The sequence below is a fragment of the Onychomys torridus genome, chromosome 1 (assembly GCF_903995425.1).
Source record: "Onychomys torridus chromosome 1, mOncTor1.1, whole genome shotgun sequence".
Taxonomy (NCBI): domain Eukaryota; kingdom Metazoa; phylum Chordata; class Mammalia; order Rodentia; family Cricetidae; genus Onychomys; species Onychomys torridus.
This window is the reverse complement of record NC_050443.1, coordinates 378,552-401,743: the sequence shown is the minus strand read 5'-3', so window position 1 is coordinate 401,743 and position 23,192 is coordinate 378,552. Positions and strand designations below refer to the sequence as shown.

The following is a 23,192-nucleotide window of genomic DNA, read 5'->3' as shown; positions in this document are numbered from 1 at the left end:
TCTCGGTAGCTGTCCAATAAATAGCTGGGCTTTCTTTCAACACAGCAAAAGGGCCCAGCATGCGGGAAGCCCACTCTTGCCTTGTACCCGGGAAGGAAGTTCAGGTGTGGGAGCCAGACTGACTTGGTTGCCAGTCAAAGGCTGTTAGATTGAATGAGCACTCTCAAATGAGTCATTCGCCTCGTTGGCTGAATGGGCATGAGGAGGCCGGTAAATTCAGCAGGGGGTCTCGGAAGAAAGTCAGAAGGAGCATCAAAAGGTGGGTTTTTTTGTTTGTTTGTTTTTTGTTTTTTATTGACCTTAACACTGATGTCACTTACTGTCCTCATACAGGAACTGAATTAAGAGGCGACGATTAAACTAAGTAACTTAAATAACTTTTCAACACTCTCCCTCTCTCAGTGAGCCCTTAGGCTCTCTTCACAGCCAATGAGGACCTTGGTCTCCTGGTCCTCCTGCTCCCATCCCCTGAGTGCCAGCATGCCTGGCTGAGAATCAAACTCAGGACCTCGGGTATGCTAGGCAATCACTGTGCCAGCTGACCTACATCCCAAGTCCTCACATAGTTTTGTTTGTTTGTTTTTATTTATTTGGTTTGGTTTTTTGAGACAGGGTTTCTCTGTGTAGCTATGGCTGTCCTGGAACTCTCTCTGTAGACCAGGCTGGCTTCAGACTGAAAGATCTGCCTGCCTCTGCCTTCCAAGTGCTGGGACTAAAGATGTACACCACCACCACCCAGCTTATTTTTAATTTTATTATTATTATGTGGAGAAAGGGAAATAATCTCAAGCATTCCGTTGCAAGAGTGGGTTCTAGGACTCAAGCACAGCCATCTTGGTGGGCTTACTTTGTTTTTTAAGAAAGCCTTGAAAGTTTGCCTAGAACCTGCAGCAATTCTCCTGCCTCTGTCTCCCAAGTCCGGAATTACAAACCTGGTCACGTGGTGTTCTGTTTTTGAAGACAAGGTATCACTTAGTCCTGGCTGTCCTAGAACTCAAGAGATCTGTCTGCCTCTGTCTTCTGAGTGCTAGGATTGAAGGTGTGCCCCACTCGAAATATCAGGTCAGAATAATTAGCACTTTACCCTCAGGAAAAACCAGTACCATAAGCCCGTTGTTCCCCTCCCTTTGGTTAGGCAGAGACGTGTTTGAAATAAAGTTTATTGAAGTTTCTGTCGGTATTTACATATGATACACGGTAAATAACAGAGCCAGGCCCCCCACCCCACCATTTCCCCACCCTTACGCTTCCCTCCCCCTCCCCCAGCCTCATTAAAAATCGCTGCGTAAAGACAGGTTATAACTGCGGCGGTTCCCCCACCCCCCTCCCACCTAAGATGCAAACTAAAAGCCCCGTCCCTCCCCTGCCCCCCTCCCCCCACCCTGGGGCCGTTCTGGTTCCGTGTGTTAACACTGTGCTACCTCTCCCCTCCTCCCCTAATAAAGGGAGTGGGGTGGGCGGTTTTCTGGCGACCCCCCCAATCTGTCCAAGGGGGGCGGACGGGCCCTTGAAAGAGGCCAGAGTTGGGGGATCTGAGATAGGAAGAGGGACATGGATGAGAGGGAGTACCAGAAAATGGAAGACAGAGGTTTTGGGGGGTGTTAACCCCCGCTACTACCCCTCCCTCCCCCGACGGGACCTCGAGGGGGGAGAGGCGGGCACAGGTGTGGAGATAGCATGAGGGAAGGAACCTCCCTCCACCCTGGGGTCCCATCCTTGTTTGGTGTGAGAGGCTGGATGCACCTAGGGGCTTCGGATGAGCAAGTGGAGGAAGGAAAAAGAAAGGAGGAGGAAGAGGAAGAGGAAGGAGAAGAAGGATCCCTTAGAAGGAAGAAAGAAGATCACCTTCCTTCCTTCCGGAGGACAAAAGAGAAGGAAGTCAAGGTAAGCCATAGCCATGTCCCTGCAGCCCCTGACCCGACCAGCAGATGTGAGAAGAGCAAGCTTCTCCCCGCCCCGCCCCACCCCACCCCTGAGACCAGGGCCCTGCAGCTCACGTGGTGGTGTTGTGCTAGGAGAGAATCGATGGGAATTCAAGGGCATTCCTAGTGGCTATCACACCCACTCTCCAGCCCAGCACCCCTGCGCCGAAGCGGTAGTCTGACGGGGTTTCGGGGGAGCTAGATGCAAGATACCACCAGAGGATAGTAAACTGGGTTAGAGATAATGCATGGGGAGGGAGCAGGAGAAGGGCCCCCGAAAGGGGACGGGCTCATGGCGGGTTGGGTGGGTGGCCGAGATCATCTGGAAGTATAATGGACCAATGAGGAGAGGTCGGAGCCATTGAAATGAGGATGATGGGTTGGGGCCTGGAGATGGCACAGCATCCCTCAGCCAAGAGTCCCTTAAGGTATTAGGGAGGCAGGAGGCGCGGGTGAGGGGGAGGAAGGAGGAAGAGAAGGAGGGAGCCCCGCCTCAGCACGGTGAAGTGGAGATGTGGAGGTGGTCGGGGTACTTGATAGCTGGAGGGTAGTTTTGCGTCATCTGGATGGAGACGTCGCTGGAGATGTCGGAAGGGCTGCGGCCTCGACGCCACGCCTCGGGCTGCAGGAACTGGCCCGAGTAGTCAGAGCAGTCGCTGAGACGCGGGCGGTAGAAGGCCGGGTGCGGGCGGTACATCTCTTCCTCCGCATAGCGCTTGGTGAATAAGTACACCGACATGACTCCGGCCCCCTGTGGCAAGGCACCGTCAGAATCCCAGAGGCAGCTTTCTCCCACTTCCCCTCCCAAAACCCAGGAGTCACAGTTGCATGTCACCCCCCAAGACCTCTGCAAAACCCAAGAGGCCCCAATCCTCATCTCCAGGACCCCAAGATTTGGAAAACTCAGATCCCAAGGGTTAGACCCACAGTTTAACGCACCACCCTCATAATACAGGCATACCCCCAGCCTCCTCTTCCTTCTGGACCCCGGAATCAGACTGCCAGACCCTCCCACGTCAAAGCAGAGAGACCGGTCCCCCAGCTCTGCTCTTTCCCGGGACCAAGGGCTCCCTATCCTCCAGAACTTCAAGGGTCCAACCCATAGGCTTTCCCCCAGCTTTTTCTCTCTCAAGACCCCCAAGAGCTAGAACACCCAGACTCTTTCCTCTCTGGGACCCAGAGACTCATAACCTACAGAATTCTTTTCCTCCTGGGCACAGGGATCAGATGTCTTCTCTTCAGGGAGTCCTGTCCCGGGGCTCCTTCTCTCCGAAAAACCAGGACTCCCACCTCTAAGACCTCAGAAGGTCCAATCCTCAGGCTTGTTTGTTTGTTTTCTTGCCACAAACCCAGAAGGCCCTATCTTCAGATCTCATTTGCTTCAGACCCCCAGGAGCTGGAACACCCCGACATCCCCACCTCCTCCTTCAGATTAGTAGTTCTGGGCCCAACACATCACCTCTTTGAGTAGGAAAGAGGAAGCAGCGAAGGCAAACGACCATCCGTATCGATAGTGAAAGTACTGCTCCGAGCTGCTGGGCCTGTTCATGACCTCGTCATTGATGCTGGAGATGTACAGAACCAAACCCACCACCAAGGAGAGACCTGAGGGGAAAGGGTGCCGGGAACATGAGAAGGGAGCACCCCCAACTCCGGTTCACTCCTTTCCTTCCCGCTCTGCCCTGTAACTAGGCTAACCTTCCATGCACATCCTCCACCTCTGAGCAATGGCCCCCATCACTGGGGGACTCTAGGCAGGTGCTTCACCCCTGAGCAATGGCCCCCATCACTGGGGGACTCTAGGCAGGTGTTCCACCTCTGAGCAATGCCCCCCATCACTGGGGGACTCTAGGCAGATGCTCCACCCCTGAGCAATGCCACGCACACACAACTGGAGGACGATAGGCAGGTGCTCTCTTACTGAGGCAAACCCCCAGCCTCACAGTGAAGGATTCTAGGCAAGCATTCTGCTGCTGAATCACAAACCCAGCCCCTTACTGGTGAATCTAGGCAAGAATCTATCACTGAGCAATGACCTTTCACTGGTGAATTCTAGAAAGGTACTCTACCACTAAGCCATGAACTCTGCCTCTCACTGGTTAGATTCTATGGAAGAATTCTACTTTTGAGCCAGGCCTCCACACTGCTCTGTCCATCACTATTGAATCCTAGGCAGGTACTCGGCAGCTGATTCTCAGCCCCTAGTGGGTTCTAGGCTGGAGCTCGATCACCGAGCTCTGTCCCGGGTCCTCTTCTTACTTTTTAAGACAGGGACTCAGAAACTTGCTCAGGCAGGCTGTGAACTTTTGATGCTCCTGTCTCAGCCTCCCAAATAGCTGTCATGACAAGCCTATGTCTCCAGGATGGACCTACTGTGCTTTGAAGGACCTCCTGTTCCAGGCTTCTGTTGGGTGTAGAGAACCCAGAGATGAATCCACCAGCTGCCCTCACCCCACCCCACATCTACTATATGAGACCTCAGGGCAAATGCAAGAGGTAAAAGACAGGATAGTGACCACCCATACTGTGCACGGTGACATGTGCTACATACAAAGTTTGTCCCACTGAACACAATCACAATGGGGTCCACAGGAGGCACAAAGCTGTCTGGGATAAGAAGAACAAGGGGATCAAAAAAATAGGTCCTTGTCCAAGTCCTAGAGGATGAGATCCAGGGCAGAAATAAGGTGGAGAGCAATACCATGTGTCAACCTCTGGTTTCAAGTGCACACACACACACACACACACACACACACACACACACACAGAGAGAGAGAGAGAAAGAGAGAGAGAGAGAGACAGACAGACAGAGAGAGAGAGAGGGAGGGAGGGAGGGAGGGAGGGAGGGAGGGAGGGAGGGAGAGAGTATTCTTAGGAGGCCTGGAGAGATAGCTCAGTGGTTAAGAGCACTGGCTGCTCTTCCAGAGGACCTGGGATCAATTCTCTGCACCACAGTCGAGCTCACAACTATCTATAACCCAGTCCTAGGGATCTGGTAAAATCAGCTAAATGGATAACTGCATAGCCTTGTCTCTACTAAAAGTCATGGTAATATATGAGTTGTGTCTTATGTGAATTATACCTTAAATGTTTAAAGCCGATGAATTCCATGTCTATAAGATGGCTCGGTGGATAAAGGAGCCTGCTGACAGCCCTGAAGACCTGAGTTCAATCCCCAAGATATACATGGTAGAAAGAGAATTGACTCCCACAAGTTGTCCTCTGACCTCTAACCTCTAAATGAGCTTTCTGGCATTTGCACATGCCCCTCAATAATTAAGTAAATGAAAAATATTCAATACACTCATTAGGAAGTGGAGAGATGGCTTAGCCGTTAAGAGCACTTGTTCCTCTTGCAGAGGACCCACATAGTGGCTCACAACTGTGTGTAGCTCCAGTTCCAGGGTGTCTGATGCCCTCTTCTGACCTCCATAGACACTGCACACACGCTGCACAGACATACATGCAGACTTAAAAAATAAACACTTGCAGTCTTAAAAAAACAAAACAAAACAAAAAACTACAAGTGAATTCATCTTTTTAACCCAGTCCTGGCAATATCTCCTCAAGGATATGAATGCCACATGTGCACAAGCAAATCCTTTCCTTCCTTTATTCCTTCCTTGGCATCACTGAAAAATATGCGAAAGTGTTAAGTCTAGGGATAGTGATGCACATCTTTAATAGCTGCACTCGGAAGACGAGATAGGTGGATCTCTGAGTCTGAGGCCAGCCTGGACTACAGAGAGTTCCAGGACAGCCAGGGCTACACAGAGAACCCCTGACTTGAAAAACAAAAAAAAACCAAAAATATGGGAAAGTGTTGGGTATAATTCAGTGGTGGAGTGCCTGCCTAGCATGCATGAAACCCTGAGTTCCATCCCCAGCACTACATATAACCAGGTGTAGTAGTGCATGCCTGTAATCCCAGTACTGGGAAGGTAGAGGCAGAAGGATCAGGAGTTCAAGGTCAGCCTGGGCTATATGAGACTTTGTCTCCAAAATCCACCAGTCATTCCATAAACAAATAAAAGGAAGATGAAAGAAAACAGAAATGCCCATAAGAGTATAGAGAATGAACAGAAATGTGCGTAAGAGTATAGAGAATGAACAGAAATGTGTGTAAGAGTATAGAGAATGAACAGAAATGTGTGTAAGAGTATAGAGAATGAACAGAAATGTGCGTAAGAGTATAGAGAATGAACAGAAATGTGTGTAAGAGTATAGAGAATGAACAGAAATGTGTGTAAGAGTATAGAGAATGAACAGAAATGTGCGTAAGAGTATAGAGAATGAACAGAAATGTGTGTAAGAGTATAGGGAATGAACAGAAATGTGTGTAAGAGTATAGGGAATGAACAGAAATGTGTGTAAGAGTATAGAGAATGAACAGAAATGTGCGTAAGAGTATAGAGAATGAACAGAAATGTGTGTAAGAGTATAGGGAATGAACAGAAATGTGTGTAAGAGTATAGAGAATGAACAGAAATGTGTGTAAGAGTATAGAGAATGAACAGAAATGTGTGTAAGAGTATAGAGAATGAACAGAAATGTGTGTAAGAGTATAGGGAATGAACAGAAATGTGTGTAAGAGTATAGAGAATGAACAGAAATGTGTGTAAGAGTATAGGGAATGAACAGAAATGTGTGTAAGAGTATAGAGAATGAACAGAAATGTGTGTAAGAGTATAGAGAATGAACAGAAATGTGCGTAAGAGTATAGGGAATGAACAGAAATGTGTGTAAGAGTATAGGGAATGAACAGAAATGTGTGTAAGAGTATAGGGAATGAACAGAAATGTGCGTAAGAGTATAGAGAATGAACAGAAATGTGCGTAAGAGTATAGAGAATGAACAGAAATGTGCGTAAGAGTATAGAGAATGAACAGAAATGTGTGTAAGAGTATAGAGAATGAACAGAAATGTGCATAAGAGTATAGAGAATGAACAGAAATGTGCGTAAGAGTATAGAGAATGAACAGAAATGTGCGTAAGAGTATAGGGAATGAACAGAAATGTGCGTAAGAGTATAGAGAATGAACAGAAATGTGTGTAAGAGTATAGAGAATGAACAGAAATGTGCATAAGAGTATAGAGAATGAACAGAAATGTGTGTAAGAGTATAGAGAATGAATTTTTGTTGTTGTTTTCAGACAGCCTCTCTACACACCCTGGTTGTCCTGGAACTCACATGTAGACCGAGCTGGCCTCGAACTCACAGGGATCTGCCTGCATCTGCCTCTCAAGTTTTGACATTAAAGGTGTTCGCCACCATACCTGGCTTAGAATGTACTCTCAAACATGAGAGAAGGGATCTTTTTTTTTTTAAAGATTTATTTATTTATAATGTATACAGTGTTCTGCCTGCATGTGTCCCTGCAGGCCAGAAGAGGGCACCAGATCTCATTACAGATGGCTGTGAGCCACCATGTGGTTGCTGGGAATTGAACTCAGGACCTCTGGAAGAGCAGTCAGTACTCTTAACCACTGAGCCATTTCTCCAGCCCAGAGAAGGGATCATTTTAAAAGGTATTTGTTAAAACAAAAACAAAATCAAAAAGAAGAAAGAAAGAAAAAAAAAGCTGGGCGGTGTTGGCTCACACCTTTAATCCCAGCACTCCAGAGGCAGGTGCAGGTAGATGTCCATGAGTTCGAGGCCAGCCTGGTCCACACAGTGAATTCCAGGGCAGGCTCCAAAGCTACTGAGAAACCCTGTCTCAAATATATATATATATTGTAAATGATCAGATAGTGTTTGAGGGGGATGTTGTGCCTAACACAGTAAACATATGGAGTTTATGGGACAGCTATGTGGAGTCTATTGTGTCCTTCTTCTTTTATGAGATTTCTGGGGACCAAATTCAGATTGCCTTAAGAACAGAACAGGAGGGATGGAGAGATGGCTTAACAGTTAAGAACACTGGCAGCTTTTCCAGAGGACCTAGGTTCAATTCTCCGTACCACAATGGCAGCTCACAAGGTTCTATAATTCTGGTCCTAGGGATCTGACATCCCCTTCTGGCTTCTATGGGCACCAGGCACATAACATATATATAGTCAAAACATCTGTACATACGAAAATATTTTTTTTAAGTACAGTAGGAGGGCTCAAGAGATGGCTCAGGTCAGGGTTTAAGAGTACTTGGTGCACTTGCAGAGAACCCACATCTGAAAGTTCATAACTAGCCTGGGTCATTGTGAGTTCAAAGCCAGCCTGAGTAACCTAGTGAGACTATGTCAAAATAACGGGGGGAAAGAGGGGTGAGAGTATGGCTCAGTGGTAGAGCCCCTGCCTAGAACCCCCCAGTGAGGGGCTGGAAGTGTGGCTCAGTGGTAGAGCCCCTGCCTAGAATCCCCCAGTGAGGGGCTGGAAGTGTGGCTCAGTGGTAGAGCCCATGCCTAGAATCCCCCAGTGAGGGGCTGGGGTGTGGCTCAGTGGTAGAGCCCCTGCCTAGAGTCCCCCAGTGAGGGGCTGGGGTGTGGTTCAGTGGTAGAGCCCCTGCCTAGAATCCCCCAGTGAGGGGCTGGGGTGTGGCTCAGTGGTAGAGCCCCTGCCTAGAGTCCCCCAGTGAGGGGCTGGAGGTGTGGCTCAGTGGTGGAGCCCCTGCCTAGAATCCCCCAGTGAGGGGCTGGGGTGTGGCTCAGTGGTGGAGCCCCTGCCTAGAATCCCCCAGTGAGGGGCTGGAGGTGTGGCTCAGTGGTGGAGCCTGGGGATGTGGAAGCAGAGGAGCACTTGTCTAGCAAGCATGAGGCCCTAAACTCAGTCCTCAGTGTTGAAATGGGAAAGAGAGAGAATACAAGTGCATCTGCTTGTTTTTGCAAAACTAAGCATAAGAAGGAAAACCGGTGAACAAGCGAGGCTGATTGCATTGGGGAGTAGGCACCACAAGGAGACGAGGAAAAGCGCAGTTTTGCATGATTCTGATCTCGGGAATTATGTTCATATTTTATACATTCAAAGAATAAAATCAAAGCCAGGTGTGACAGCAGAGAGCTTGCTGAAGGGAGAGGGACACAGTTGGAGACGAGCCCAAGCTACACAGCAAAACTCCATCTCAAAAGCAAAGCAAACAATAACAAATAAATAAAAATTAAAAAGTGGAGAACGATCCCCGTAACTTTTCTTTCTCTAGCTTTCCTCCTCCCTCCCCACCGCTTTATCTATATATTTGGTTTTTTGAGGTAGGGTAGGCTCTCTCTTGCTATGCAGCCCACACTGACTTCAAACCATTGATCCTTCTGCCTGCAACTCCTAAGTTCAGACCCTATAAGTACACCATGATGCCTACCTGTACCTCTTACTTTCTGAATCCATCCCCACTGAAAGGAAACAGGACTTCCTGAAGAAACATCTTCTCCAAAGGATAGTCACATTAAAAGAGTACTTTGGCCCCAAAAGAAGAAAGTGCTCAAGGGGCTGGAGAGATGGCTCAGTGGTTAAGAGCACCATCTGCTCTCCCAGATGAACTGAGTGCAGTTCTCAGCACCCACATCAAGAAGTTCACAGCCATCTATAACTCCAATTCCAGGTGATCTAACACCCTCTTCTGGCTTCTGTGGGCACTATAAACTGTGTGTGTACACATGCATGCTGATAAACACTCATACACAAAAAATTAAAAATAAAGATATCTTTAAAAAGAAAAAGAATGGGCTCAAAAATGATGGGAACTGGTCAAAAAGGGACATGGCAACGGGTCAAAGAGTTTCCTGAGTCAAAGTGAGGACAATCTGAGCAACAAATGAGTCATTAAAGTGAAGGCTTATCATCCACTGACATATATAATATATATAATATAAATACATAATAATATAGATAGGTGGATGGATGGAGAGAGAGAGAGAGAGAATTTGAGCTGCGGATATGGCTCAAGTTGGCAGAAGACTTGTCTAGTATGTGTGTGGCCATGAGTTTGATTCCACGTTTGTGTGTGTGTATGTTTATGAGTGTGTGAGTGCGTTTGTAATATACACTGATTGCTTGTTTGACATAGGATCTCCTGATGCCGCCCAGATTCTACACAGGTCTTTTTTCTTATTTGAAACAGGGTCTCATCATGCCCAGACTTGGTGGGACTTGCTATGTAGTTAAAGATGACCTTAAACTCCCTGATCTTCCTGCCTCCACCTCCTGAGTCCTGCAGTGACAAGTCCAAACCACCATGCCTGGCTTATGTGTTGCTGGGGAAGGAAAACAGGGTTCATCCATGCTAGACAAGCACTCTACAAACTAAGCCACATTGTCAGCCATGGGTTGGTGTTATGTGTGTGTGTGTGTGTGTGTGTGTGTGTGTGTGTGTGTGTGTGTGGTTTGTTTTGTTTTTTTTTAAATTGGGCAAATTAAATGGCTCACTGGGTCAAAGTACCACCCGAGCTTCATGGCCTGAGCCCAATCCCTAGAACCCATGATGCAAAGAGAGACCTGACTTCTGAAAGTTGTTCTCTGACCTCCACGCTCAAACAGTGGAACAGTCACACCTGAGTTCACGCAAGCACACATACAATAATAATGATGACGACAATGGATAAACAAAGTTAAGAAACAGGCAGGCGAAAAGGTTGGTTTCCGTAGCATACTCATCTACACATGTGCATGGAATGGTAGTAACAAGGTAACACACACTTGACAATGCTAGTTGTGACAGCAGTCGTAAGTAGGAATCACCGGCAGGGGCTGCAGAGACTACTCAGAGGATTAGAGCAGCAAGAGTGCTCTTTCAGAGGACCCTAGTTCAATTCCCAGCACCCACATGGCAGCTCACAACACCTGTAACTACAGATCTAAGAGGTTCCAACACCTCTGGCTTCTGAGGTCACCTGCACTCATGCACACACAACCACACACAGAGATTCACACTATTAAAAACAAATGTGTTTTTAAATCTCCAACAGATATTAAATCGAATGGTAGCAGAATCTCCTCATTGAATACCTACTAATTACCAAGAGATTAAGAGCATTTTTCTCAGCTAAGGATGTAGCTCAACTGGTAGAGTGCTTGTCTAGGGTACACAAAACCTTCGGTTCTGCCCCTAGCACCATATTAACCAGGCATGGTGGTGTGTGTCCGTCATCCTAGTGATAATGTCTACACTAGGGAGGTAGAGGCAGGAGGATCAGGAGTTCAAGGTCATCCTTAAGTACATAGTGAATGCTAGCCCATCCTGGGCTACTATATAAACCCTGTCTCAAAACCAAGCGAAGAAAAAAAACCCACATCATTTATTGTGATTTCTTGATCAGGCAGGTACCACTTTGAGCAAGCTAGTATCACTGATACTGGGCAGACGGACTCCTTACACCAGGTGTTACAAAGTGAGTAAGCCATTACTTCCTTCCTGTGGTGTTCCCGCTGAGAATGTATGACCTGAATCCACTGAGAAGGACATTGTGGGGCTGTCCTCTGCAATACAAATGTCAACATGAAAGAGTAAAGGAAAAGTGACAGAACTTTATAAAAGATGAAGAGAGCCACTGGAGTACTCAGAGCTCCAGAGATGTGGCTGGGGAGTACCGGGTCATCCATCCGGGCACTCTGGAAGACGATGAAACACGGCAAATCAGAGGTGAGGTGTCCCAGGGTTCTGAGTGGCGCTGTCCTTCCTGTCGCAGTCGCTATGGGAGACCAGCAGCCAAGCCACGGTAGGAACTATCCTCCCTCTCAACCCCCGCCCCGCCACCAAGCACTTCAAAGTCGTGGGGTATATGATGCGGGAGGTATGCATGATGCAGGAGATATGCGCCCTACGAGAGGTGGCCACGGAGCATCTCAAGGTGTCCAAGGACGAGAGCATGCTCAAGTTCATCAAGAAGAGAGTGGGCACACACATTCGTGCCAAGAAGATGTAAGAGGAGCTAAGCAACGTGCTGGCGACCATGAGGAAGGCGGCAACCAAGAGGGACTGATGCACGCACTTTTATGCGCGTATGCAGGCACACACACACACACACACACACACACACACACACACGCGCAAAAGAAAAAAAAAACGAATCAGAGGCAGCGTGTCCTTATGTGCATTCTTTGAGCAGATTTCCTGGATGCACAGGAGTTTCTCAGATACTTTGGTCTGATCCAAGTTTCTAAAAAATTGTCCAGTGAGGAAAAGGCTGTGTCTGCTAGAAAGAAAGTCTGAAGGCACAGCCAACGTGGGCAGTCTGGTTAGGAAAGAGAAACGGAAATGGGCCTGCCATGGTGGAGACTGGAGATACGAGGACCTGCCCCCACTCCCTGAGGACTTACAGACAGATAATAGTTGCCAGGGCAGGCAGAGAGAGAGATTCTCTTCAGTGATGTAATCTCTAGTAGGGAGGCCACTCCCAGGTATATAATCCTTCAAGAAGGATGTTGTGAGAAACCCTGATAAAATATATTAGGTCACCACAAATAAACAAACAAATAAATAATAAAAAACATGATTGCATGATGCCCTGGGTTCAATCACCAGCGCCGCATAAAACTATAGTGGAGACCAGAAGATCAGAAGTTCAAAGTCATCCTTGGCTCTATAATGAGTCTGACCTCAGCCTAGGTTACAAGACATGCTGATTCAAAAACAACAAACAAACAAACAAAAATGTTCAAAGATCAAAGGTCCATATTCATCCAAGATACCTCTCTGGCCTTCTTTTCTGTTCTGAGTTTTGCTCTCAAACCCAAGGACAGCTGAGCCTGGCCATGGTGGTGTTGTAAAGAAACCAGGTAAGCTGTGGGCAGTCATGCTGTGGATGATTGGCAGCTACACAAGAAGGCTGCTGAGCTGAAGGGAGAGTATGAAAAGGATGCTGTCCGTGGTGAGGGCTAGCCTGATTCAAGAAGGGGCAACAAATAGAAGGAAGAACCAGGGCATGGTGGTTCCTCAGCACTTGGAAGGCTAAAGCTGTGAGTCAGAAGCCATCTTGAGCAGCAGAATGAGACTCTTAAATCTCTAAAACTTAAAAATAAAAATAATAGTGGAGGGGTTGGGGATTTAGCTCAGTGGTAGAGCGCTTGCCTAGCAAGCGCAAGGCCCTGGGTTCGATCCTCTGCTAATAATAATAATAATAATAATAATAATAATAATAATAATAATAATAATAATAGTGGGCTGCCGAGATGACTCAGCAGGACTGTGGCCAAGCCTGATCACTTGAGTTTGATCCTCAAAACTCACATGGTGGAAGCAGAGGGCTGATTCAAGCAAGCTGTCCTCCGACCTCCACTAAGGTTTCAGCCGCTCCCTCCCTCCCTCCCTGACAGCTGTATGTAATTCTGCTACAGATGTATATGATCTTAGATGATGCTAGGCAGCATACAGAAGTGAGAAGTTAGCTGAAGCTTCATTGATGCAGCTATGGGAAAGCTGCAGGTAACCCATCACCCATCCTCCTGTAAGTAAGCCCAATCAACAAATTCATAAATTCACCAAGCTAGAATTTGGTAACTTCTCTGGTCCTTTGTTGGTGCCCTATCTTGAGAGAATAAACATCTGTTAACATCTGCCCAGAAAAAGTGAATGCAACCCCAACCTGAAGAGAAGGCCACAAATCTCATAACAGCAATTTTTTTTCCCTTTTTGCCAATCATGTTTAACCCAAAAGCCACTCAAGCCTCAAGTCCAGGCACAACTTCCAGATTCGGGGGAGACAGGAAAGAGAACTATGCTAAGCAAGGAAACAGATAAAAATGCAGGGTGGGAGCCCGGCGGTGGTGACACAAGCCTGTAATCCCAGCACTCTGGAGGCAGAAGCAAGTGGTCTCTGTGAGTTCAAGGCCAGCCTAGTCTACAGAGCAAGTTTCAGGACAGCCAGGCCTACACAGAGAGACCCTGTCTCAACAAAACAAAAAATGTAGGATGGGGGGTATTCTACAGAAATCTGCGCTTGAGGTACTGCCTGGATCAGGGATCAACTGTTGCAGGAGAGAGAGAGAGAGACAGAGAGAGAGACAGAGAGACAGAGAGAGACAGAGAGAGACAGAGAGAGACAGAGAGACAGAGACAGAGAGACAGACACAGAGAGACAGAGAGACAGACAGACAGAGACAGAGACAGAGAGACAGACAGAGACAGAGAGAGAGAGAGAGAGAGAGAGAGAGAGAGAGAGAGAGAGAGAGAGAGAAACCAGACAGTGCATTTCCTAATAGAACTTTAACAGCCCCATCTATCTTATAAGCTGCCTGGCCTTGAACTGACTACGTAGCAGCCAAGGATGACCTTCAGTTCCGGATCCTCCTGTCTTTATCTCCTAAATGGTGGGATTACAGAGTGTTCCCCACACACTCAAGTTTAGGAAGTGCTCTTGACAAAACAACAAGAAATCAAACCCACGCTTTCCGGAGCTTCTTCCAAATCCTAGTTCACAAAGATGGCTAGATGGAGTCAACCACTTTCCCAAGCTTCTTCCAAATCCTAGTTCACAAAGATGGATAGATGGAGTCAACCACTTTCCCAAGCTTCTTCCAAATCCTAGTTCACAAAGATGGATAGATGGAGTCAACCACAGCATGGAATGTCTTTAGAAGAACACAGAACACGAAGAATCTATACCACAAACTGCCATGTTTCTCCACCGCAAAAAAATGAAGGGAAAGAAGGGGAGGAAGGAGGGAGAGCATGAGGAGGGGAAAGAGGGTGGCTAGGTAGCTCCAGAGGTAAAGGTGCTTGCTGCCAAGTCTGATGACCCAAGTTCAATCCCTCTAACCCACACGGGGAAGGAGAGAACAGACTACCACAGGCTGTCCTCTGACATGTCCCCTACGCATGTCCCGTGGTGCACACCTGCACAGCCACAGATAAATAAATGTAATAATATCTTTTAAAAGGAAAAAGAGAGACTGTCTGAGTGTAAAGGAGGCTTTGGAGAGCCATCAGCTAAACGCCCGTGCGTCATTTACATACATATTTGCAACCCACTCACAATAAAAAGGCAATTTATGAGACCAGTGTGGGGGAATGAACAGTAAGTAAATATTAGATGGCATTCACTTACTCTCTTTGGTTGGTTTGTTCAGGCTTCATCGTGTAGCTGGCGTAAATACAAGAGTACTTCTTACTCGGAGACATACTAAAATTCGTGAGGACAAAATGAGTTGCCGGTGTCTGAGGCTGGCATTGGAATAAGGCAGCAAAGTATGGAAGGGGGACACGGCAGTGTCTGACTAAAAAAAGATCTGCCATATGCTGGCAATTGTGGGAACCAAATGAAGGGTGCATGGGATTTCCTTATACGATTCTTTCCAAATTTTAAAAGTAAATGTTGGGGGGCAGGGCAAAAAAGAGTGGCAGAGCCAGTAAACACCAAAAAGACTTATTAACAAAATAAAATTCAAGAGGCTGGATGAAGTCCTGGCTGTGAAGGGAAATCTAAAAAACACAGCCTCTCCCCACACACACACACACCCTTTTTTCTTTTTTTTTCTGCTGTTAAACACAGAGCCTCAAGTAGGCATGCTCAGAACCCCTGAGCTACCCAGCCATCCATACCATAGATATTCTTTTCTCCCCACTTTTATTTTATTTGCATTGGTGTTTTGCCTGTGTACACATTTGTGCACGTGTATGCACGCACATGCATGTGTGTGTGTGTGTGTGTGTGTGTGTGTGAGAAATGTTAAGTGTGATGTGTATTGGCATTGTACTCAAGCAAAAGAATGTGTTCTTGTAAGATCCTTAAAACTGCGTGTATGATACATATTTGTACATGTTCATGTTTCTGTGTGCTCAGACACGTGTATGTGTGAGTGTGTGTGTGTGGGGGGGGGTCTGGGTACAGGAGGTCAACACAAGACATCTCCCTCAATCTCCCTCCACCTTAGTTTGTTGAGACAGGGTCTCTCACTGAATTTAGAGATCAAGAATTAGATCAGGCTGACTGGCCAGGGACCCCAGCAATCCTCCTGTCTCCACTTCCCCAGTTCTGTGGTTTCAGCGTGCTGATGTGTGCTCCAAACAAGTCCTGTGTGTAGGGGCTGGGGATTAAACTCGGGTCCTCACTCTTGGGTGGCAAACACTTCCCCCAGTGAGCCATCTCCCCAGCCACTAACTTAAACAAGAAAATGACACAGTCTCTACTATTTATCCCCCCACTCCCTAACCACTCCTGCTTTTTTGAGACAGAGCCTCCGTCTATACCCCAAGCTAGCCTTAAACTTGCAATCTTCTTTTTTGGGGGGTGGGACAATGTTTCTGTATGTAGCCCTGGCTGTCCTAGAAATCACAGAGATCCATCTGGCTCCGCCTCCTAAGTGCTGGGATTAAAGGTGTGCATCACCATGCCAGCTCTACCTCCACCATTTGAGTGCCAAGATTACATGTGTGTACTACCATACCTGGCTCTAAAACTTATTTTGAAATGGTAAAGAAAAAAATATAATTGGTCATCACAGCTACTCAGCAGACAGAGGCAGGCAGATGCCAGGTGTAAGGTTTGCCTGAGCTATAGAGAGTTCACAACATAAGGACCCCATCACATCAAAACTATAAAAATGACTGGGATGTAGCTCAGTGGTAGAGTATTTTTTTTTGGCACATGAAAGATCCTTGCTTCAATGCCCAGCGTTTCGGGGGGTGGAAGGTACATGGTGTGTGGAGAGAAAGGAGGGAAGCTGGAGAGATGGCTTAGCTGTGGAGGACACTTGCCGCTCTTCCAGAGGATTCAGGTTCAGTTCTCATTACCCATGTCAGACTGCTCACAGCCACCTGTAACTCCAGTTTCAAGAGATTTGACACCCTCTTCTGGCCTCCCTTGGCACTGCACCCATATGTGCATGCGCTCACCAGTATAAGGAGGAAGAATAAGGGAAAAGAGAAAGAGGAAGGAGAGAATGGAGAAATATCTAAAAGCTGGATGGTTTGGATAGGTAGATAAAATTATTCCTTATCTTTCATTTTTCTCTCACCTGCCTTATTCTATTAATTAACTAGTTAATTTTGTGAGCAGGGGATGATGGAGGCACACCATGGAATGTGTGGGTCAGGGAAGAACATGAAGGAGGTGGTTCTCCCCTTCCGCCATGTGGGTCCGAAGGACAGAGCCCAGGTTGTGAGGCTGGCAGCAAGCATCTGCACTGCTGAGCCATCTTACTGGCCCCTAAATGGTTCTCACTTCAGCACTCATCACTACCTAAACTGTGTTCTGTATCTGTTACTTTTTTATTGTACATTGTTCCCACCTCCCTAGAAAGGCATATAATTTCATAATGCCAGGAAGGAGCCCACCATCTTTCCTATTGCATTCCTAGGATCTAACCCAGTATTCAATACATGCAAGATGGTAGTGTACTGGCTGGTTTTGTGTGTCAACTTGACACAAGCTAGAGTCATCAGAGGAAGAAGCCTCCGAGGAGGAAACGCCTCAATGAGATCCAGTTGTAAGGCATTTTCTCAATTAGTGATCAATGGAGGAGTGTCCAGCCCGTGGTGGGTGGTGCCATCCCTGGGTGCTGGTCCTGGGTTCTATAAGAAAGCAGGCTGAGCAAGCCATGGGAAGCAAGTCGATAAGCCGTACCCCTCCATGGCCTCTGCATCAGCTTTTGCCTCCGGGATCTTACCCTGCTTGAGTTCCTGTCCTGACTTACTTCAGTGATGAACTAAAATGTGGAAATGTAAGTCAAATAAACCCTTCCCTCCCCAACTTGTTTTTTGGTCATGTGGTGTTTTGTCCCAGAATAGAAACCCTAACTAAGACAAGTAGTATGGAACTTCTGGAGAATTTCATTAACTGGTCTAGTTTCCCTGCTACCCTGGAGTGATGGAGATTGAACCTAGGGGCTCCAGAATTCTAGGCAAGTGCCCTCCCTACCACTGAGCCATACCCCCAGCCTCTCTCTGAGAGAATCTAGGCAGAGATTCTACCACTGAGCCACACCTCATCCCCTCACTGGAGATTCTAGGCAGGTGCTCTACCATTTAGCTATGCCTCCAGCTCCATAGTGGTAAGTTCTAGATAGATGCTTTGTCACTAAGCCCCACCCCCACCTCCCACTAGGGGATTCTAGGATGGGCTCTACTACTAAATCATATCCCTAGTCCTTCATCTGGGCATTCTAGACAAGAAGCACTCTACCGCTGAGCTATATCCATAACCCTTTAAATATGTGTGTGTGTGTGTATGTGTGTGTGTGTGTGTGTGTGTGTGTGTGTGTGTGTGTGTGTGTACAGGAGCTGGAGAAATGGCTCAGAGGCTAAGAGCACTGGCTGCTCTTCCAAAGGACCCAGGTTCAATTCCCAGCATCCACATGGCAGCTGACAACTGTCTATAACTCCGATTCCAAGGGATCTGGTGCCCTCACATAGACCTACATGTAGGTAAAACACCAATGCACACAAAATTTAAAAAAATAATAAAGCATGTACTTTATTAATTACGTGTGTGTGTGTGTGTGTGTGTGTGTGTGAATGTATGAGCACTCGTGCATGTGGTTGCCCGCCAGAAAAGGCCATCAGACCCCCTGGAGTTGGAGTTACAGGCTATGGTGAGCCATTAGATATGGGTGCTTAGAATCAAACTCTGGTCCTCTGGCAGAGCAACATGTTCTCTTAACTATTGAGCCATCCAGCAGGGCGGTGGTGGCGCACACCTGTAATCCCAGCACTCAGGAGGCAGAGGCAGGTGGATCTCTGTGAGTTCGAGGCCAGCCTGGTCTACAGAATGAGTTCCAGGACAGGCACCAAAGCTACACAGAGAAACCCTGTCTCGGGAAAAACAAAAACAAAAAAACAAAAAAAACTATTGAGCCATCTCTCCCAACCCCTCCCCATCACACACATCTCAATCCACTTTTACTTTTTGGTTTGTTTTGAAGCATAGTCTTGCTAAATTGATAAAGTCTCCTTTAAACTTACTCTGTAGCCTGGGCAGTCCTTGAACTTGCCTGAGCCTCCCTAGTAGCTGAAAAGACAAGCCTGCAGTGTCCCTGAAAATGGTGCGCTCTCTCTCTCTCTCTCTCTCTCTCTCTCTCTCTCTCTCTCCCCACCTCTCTCTCTCCTCCATTCCTAAACCTGCTGTGCATATCTCTCATTTCCTTTTCCTGTTCCCTCAAGTTCATCTGTCCACAAATCCCAGCTCACAGTAGAATCGCATGCCAAGCTGAACACAATCATTGTGACTTTAGATCAGAGATTCAGGACCATGGACCACCTCATAGCAGCGGCTGCTGGTCTGATGTTCTCCCCGGCCTCACATGTGCGGTGCATTGCATTGCATTACAAGGCACCTGGCTTTCTTTGGCTGTCTCCCTCTGTGCACTCCCTTAGAAGGGCCTCCTCTGGAAGGCATCGCTGCTGCCCCCCACCACCACACTGTGCCAGGTCAATGCACATTCTTTCTTCTGGGAATACCACATTTGTCATTCATACGCTCATCCACTCTCCAAATACTTCAGTATGTCCTCCCTACCAGAAGCTTATATGGGTTCTTCAGACACAAGTGAGAATACATTTGAAGGTTCCCTGGTGGGCTAGGAGGATGGCTCTGTAGTTCAACTGCTTACTATGCAAATGTGAAGGCCGGAGTTTAGAAGCCCAGAACCTAAGAAAACGCCTGGTGAATGTGGTGGTCTGCCTGTAATTCCAGCCTCAGAAGTGGAAACAGAGGATCCCAGAACAAGCTTTCCAGTACATTAGCCATATCAGTGAGCTCTGAGTGTGACTGAGAGACCCTGCTTCAATGAAAATGAAAGAAAAGTGATCAGGAATTATTCCCAACCTCAGCCTAGGGCCTCAGCCTACATGCACACACATAAACATTCACCTCAACCACACACACACACACACGGGGGGGGGGGGGGGGGGCAGGGGGGAGGAAGGGAAGGGAAGGGAAGGGAAGGATAGAAGAAAAGGTGCATGCCCTTTAGAGTTTATTCTGAAAGAAGCAGGTAAAAAATAATAATAAAACCACCAGGCAGTGGTGGTGCACACCAACACTTGGGAGGCAGAAGCAGGTGGATCTCTCTGTGAGTTCTAGGTCAGCCTGGTCTACAAAGCTTGTTCCAGGATACCCAGGCCTACACAGGAAACCGTTTCTTTAAAAAAAAAAAAGAAAGAAAGAAAGAAAAGAAAAGAAAGGAAGGAAGGAAGGAAAGAGATAGAAAGAGAGAGAGAGAGAGACTAATGATAAGGGATATAAAACCATGCATGTGAGTGGCAATGTGGCTCAGCTGGCAGACTGCTGGTTTCATTCCTAGCGGCACACCCAGCAGACACAGTGGTCCATGCCTGTGATCCCAGGACAAATGATGTTAAGGCACAAGGATCAGGAGTTCACTATCATCTCTGGTTACATAGTGAGTTCTGGGTCAGCCTGGGCTAGAGACCTTGTCTGGAGAAAAATGGGGAGATTGGAGATATGGCTCAGTGGATAAGAGGACCTGCCCTGCAAACATAAGGACCTGAGTTCAAATCCCCTGAGTGTACATAGAAAGTCAACCCTTGCTGCTGTGCCTGTAACCCCAGCACAAGGGTGTGGGATACACATCCATGCTGAGGGCCCACTGGCCATCCAGCGACACCCAAAAGACAAATTTCTACATCAGTCAGAGACCCTGTCGCAAGATAATAACCCAGAGCTGGGTGTGGCGGTGCACAACTTTAATCCCAGCACTCAGGAGGCAGAGGCAGGTAGATCTCTGAGTTTTAGGCCAGCCTGGTCTACAGAGTGAGTTCCATAATAGCTAAGGTTACATTGAGAAACCCTGTTGAAAAATAATCAACCTTTTCTCTTTCCGCTCTCTTCCCTCCGAGTGGTCTCTCTGTTTCTCTGGTCCTTTCTCTCTCTCTCTCTCTCTCTCTCTCTCTCTCTCTCTCTCTCTCTTCCGCTCTCTCTCAATAAAGCTCTAAAAAGGCTTAAAAAAAGAAAAGAAAAACAATCCAAAAATAAAACTTTTGTTTTTAAGATTAAAAGCACAGGAAGCAATAATGAATGCCACTTCACACACACACACACACACACACACACACACACACACACACACGCACACACACGCACACACGCACACACACGAATACAGGGAGTGGTGGCAAGACATCAGAAATTGTTCCTATTGATTCCCTTGGCTTATTTATTTCTCCCCTGCCTGACTTCTTCATTTTTCTTTGCTTACATTTGTTCATGTAGTGTGTTATGTGTGCATGCAGAGGTCAGAGGATGGCATGCAGATCAATCGGTTCTTTCCTCCCATGTGGGACCTGAGAAAAGAACTCAGCCTATCAGTCTTGACGGCAAGCACTTTTATCTCGCAGACCTCGTTTTTCTTTTCTTTTCTTTTCTTTTTTTTGGGGGGGGGGGCGGGGGGAACCACAGGGTTTCACCGTGTGTCCCAGGCCTGCCTTAAATGCATTGTGTAGCCCAGGCTGGTCTCAAACTCAAAACAATCCTCCTGCTTCCTAATTGCTGGGATTACAGGCGTAGACCCAAACCCAGCCAAAAGAGAAAATTTTGCCGAGGCCCTGAGGGTCAGGAAGAGAGGAACCTGCAGGGAGGGATAATGAAGTGCAGAGCCCTGTAGTGAGGCTGAGATCCGCGTCCTCAAGCAATTGGATGAAGCTAGGACAGCCTGAAGCTATGGCAATGTGGAGGGTGTTAGTGGGTCAGAGATGAGGCCACACACCTGAACACCAGCCAGATTCGAAAAGACTTTCTAGGCTAGAGTGAGCAACTTGAGTGTCTTCTGACACGTTGGAAACGCACCGGAGGGATCCAAGAAGATGTCTGACAAGCTGCGAATGACATGGAGATGAGGCAGTCTTTCGATTGTATCTCGGCATTCACCTAAGATTTAGCTGCATGGGACCTGCCACATTGGATAGCTGATGAATGAATCTTTAAGCATATGTGGAGCTTGGGATGTTGCTTGGTTGGTAGAGTGTTTGCCTAGTGGGCATGAACCTAGATGCAGTCCTCAGCAGTGCATACACCAGTGGTGATGCCATGGGCTACAGTCCCAGTGCTGGGGGAAACGGAATGGGAAGAGGCAGGAAGATCAGAATGTGAAGGTCATTCTCAGCTACACTGCAAGTTCAAGGCCATTCTAGGGTATGTATGTTTGTTTGTTTTAATTAAATGTACAGACTGAGCTTGAGAACTGGAGTGAGTATGGGGTGCATGTATGTCTGTTGTGACCTACAAGAAGAAAATCTATGCAAGTTGGGCTGTGGTGGCACACGTCTTTAAAATCCTAGCTATGAAGAGGCACAGGCAGAAAGATTTCTGAGTTCAGCCTGGTCTACAGAGTGAGTTCCATGACAGCCAGGGCTACACAGAGAAGCCCTGTCTCAAAAAAGGAAAGAAAAAAAAAAAGGAAAATCTATGCCACCCTGGCTTCCTCCCAGCTCCCCTCTCCAAACAGTTAGTCAGTCATGGGGTCTATTGATTCTCTGTCAATATCCCTCTCTCACAGCCATGTGACATCTCCAGCCCAGTATACATCTCATCTGCCACTGCCTGGACCACTGCAGACACTGTCCATTTTCAGCCTTGCGATGGATGAAATTGAATGTTAACTTGACGGAATCTACAATCATCTACGCGACAAACTTCCGGGCATATATGTAAGGGAGTTTCTAGATGGGGCTAACTGGGGTGGGAAGAATCACCCTAAACAGGGGTGGTACCATCCGAGTCCAACCTTCATGGCTTCTGATTGCTGACACAATGTGACTGGCTGCCTCACACTCCTCCCACCAGGGTGGACTGCATGCACCCTGGAACTGTGAGCCTCAGTAACCCCTTCCATCCTTAAATTACTTTTGTTAGGTCTTTTGTTACAGCGATGAAAAAGAAATAAAATTAACTAGTCAAGAGCCCTCCAGCTCTTTGCCCAAATAGGTCCGTGAGGGATATTTGACCACCAGAGATGTCCCTTCCTTTCTCCGGCTCCAACCTCCAACACCACTTTCCCCAGCTTTACTGCAGATGTATCAATGGGCCAATGTATCAATGTGCTGATGTATCTATCAATGTGCTGGTGTATCAATGTGCTGATTATCAATGTGCCAATGTATCAATGATAACCTTGGAGGTGACTTGTCTCTGAGCCTTCCTGTCTTCACTGGGAACAAGGAGTTAGACCGGATCATTCTAGTCTAAGATCTAAGGTACTGATACTATATTATGCATGAAGTTCTCTGGTTTGGTTTTGAGGTAAGGACTCATACAGCCTAGGCTGGTCTTGAACTCATTGTGTAGCCTAGGATGACTTTGAACATCTGATCCTCCTGCCTCTACCACCTCCTGAGTACTGGGATAGCGTGTGTGTACCACCAAACCCAGTGTGTACGTTGGGTGTGAGACAAG

At 47.3% G+C, this 23,192-nt stretch overlaps 1 protein-coding gene across 1 annotated transcript in view; it reads right to left on the bottom strand.

Moving 5' to 3' along the window:
• Nucleotides 1-1,808: 1,808 nt before the first annotated feature.
• The window catches only part of Cacng7 (calcium voltage-gated channel auxiliary subunit gamma 7), a 32,490-nt gene continuing 11,106 nt past the window's right edge, over nucleotides 1,809-23,192 (bottom strand). Inside the window, exons 5-6 of the mRNA XM_036199353.1 lie at nucleotides 3,382-3,527; nucleotides 1,809-2,673 (exon numbers count right to left, since the gene is read on the bottom strand). Coding sequence (XP_036055246.1) covers nucleotides 2,416-2,673; nucleotides 3,382-3,527 — 404 coding nt within the window. The 3' untranslated portion in view covers nucleotides 1,809-2,415. The remainder of the gene's footprint in view (nucleotides 2,674-3,381; nucleotides 3,528-23,192) is intronic.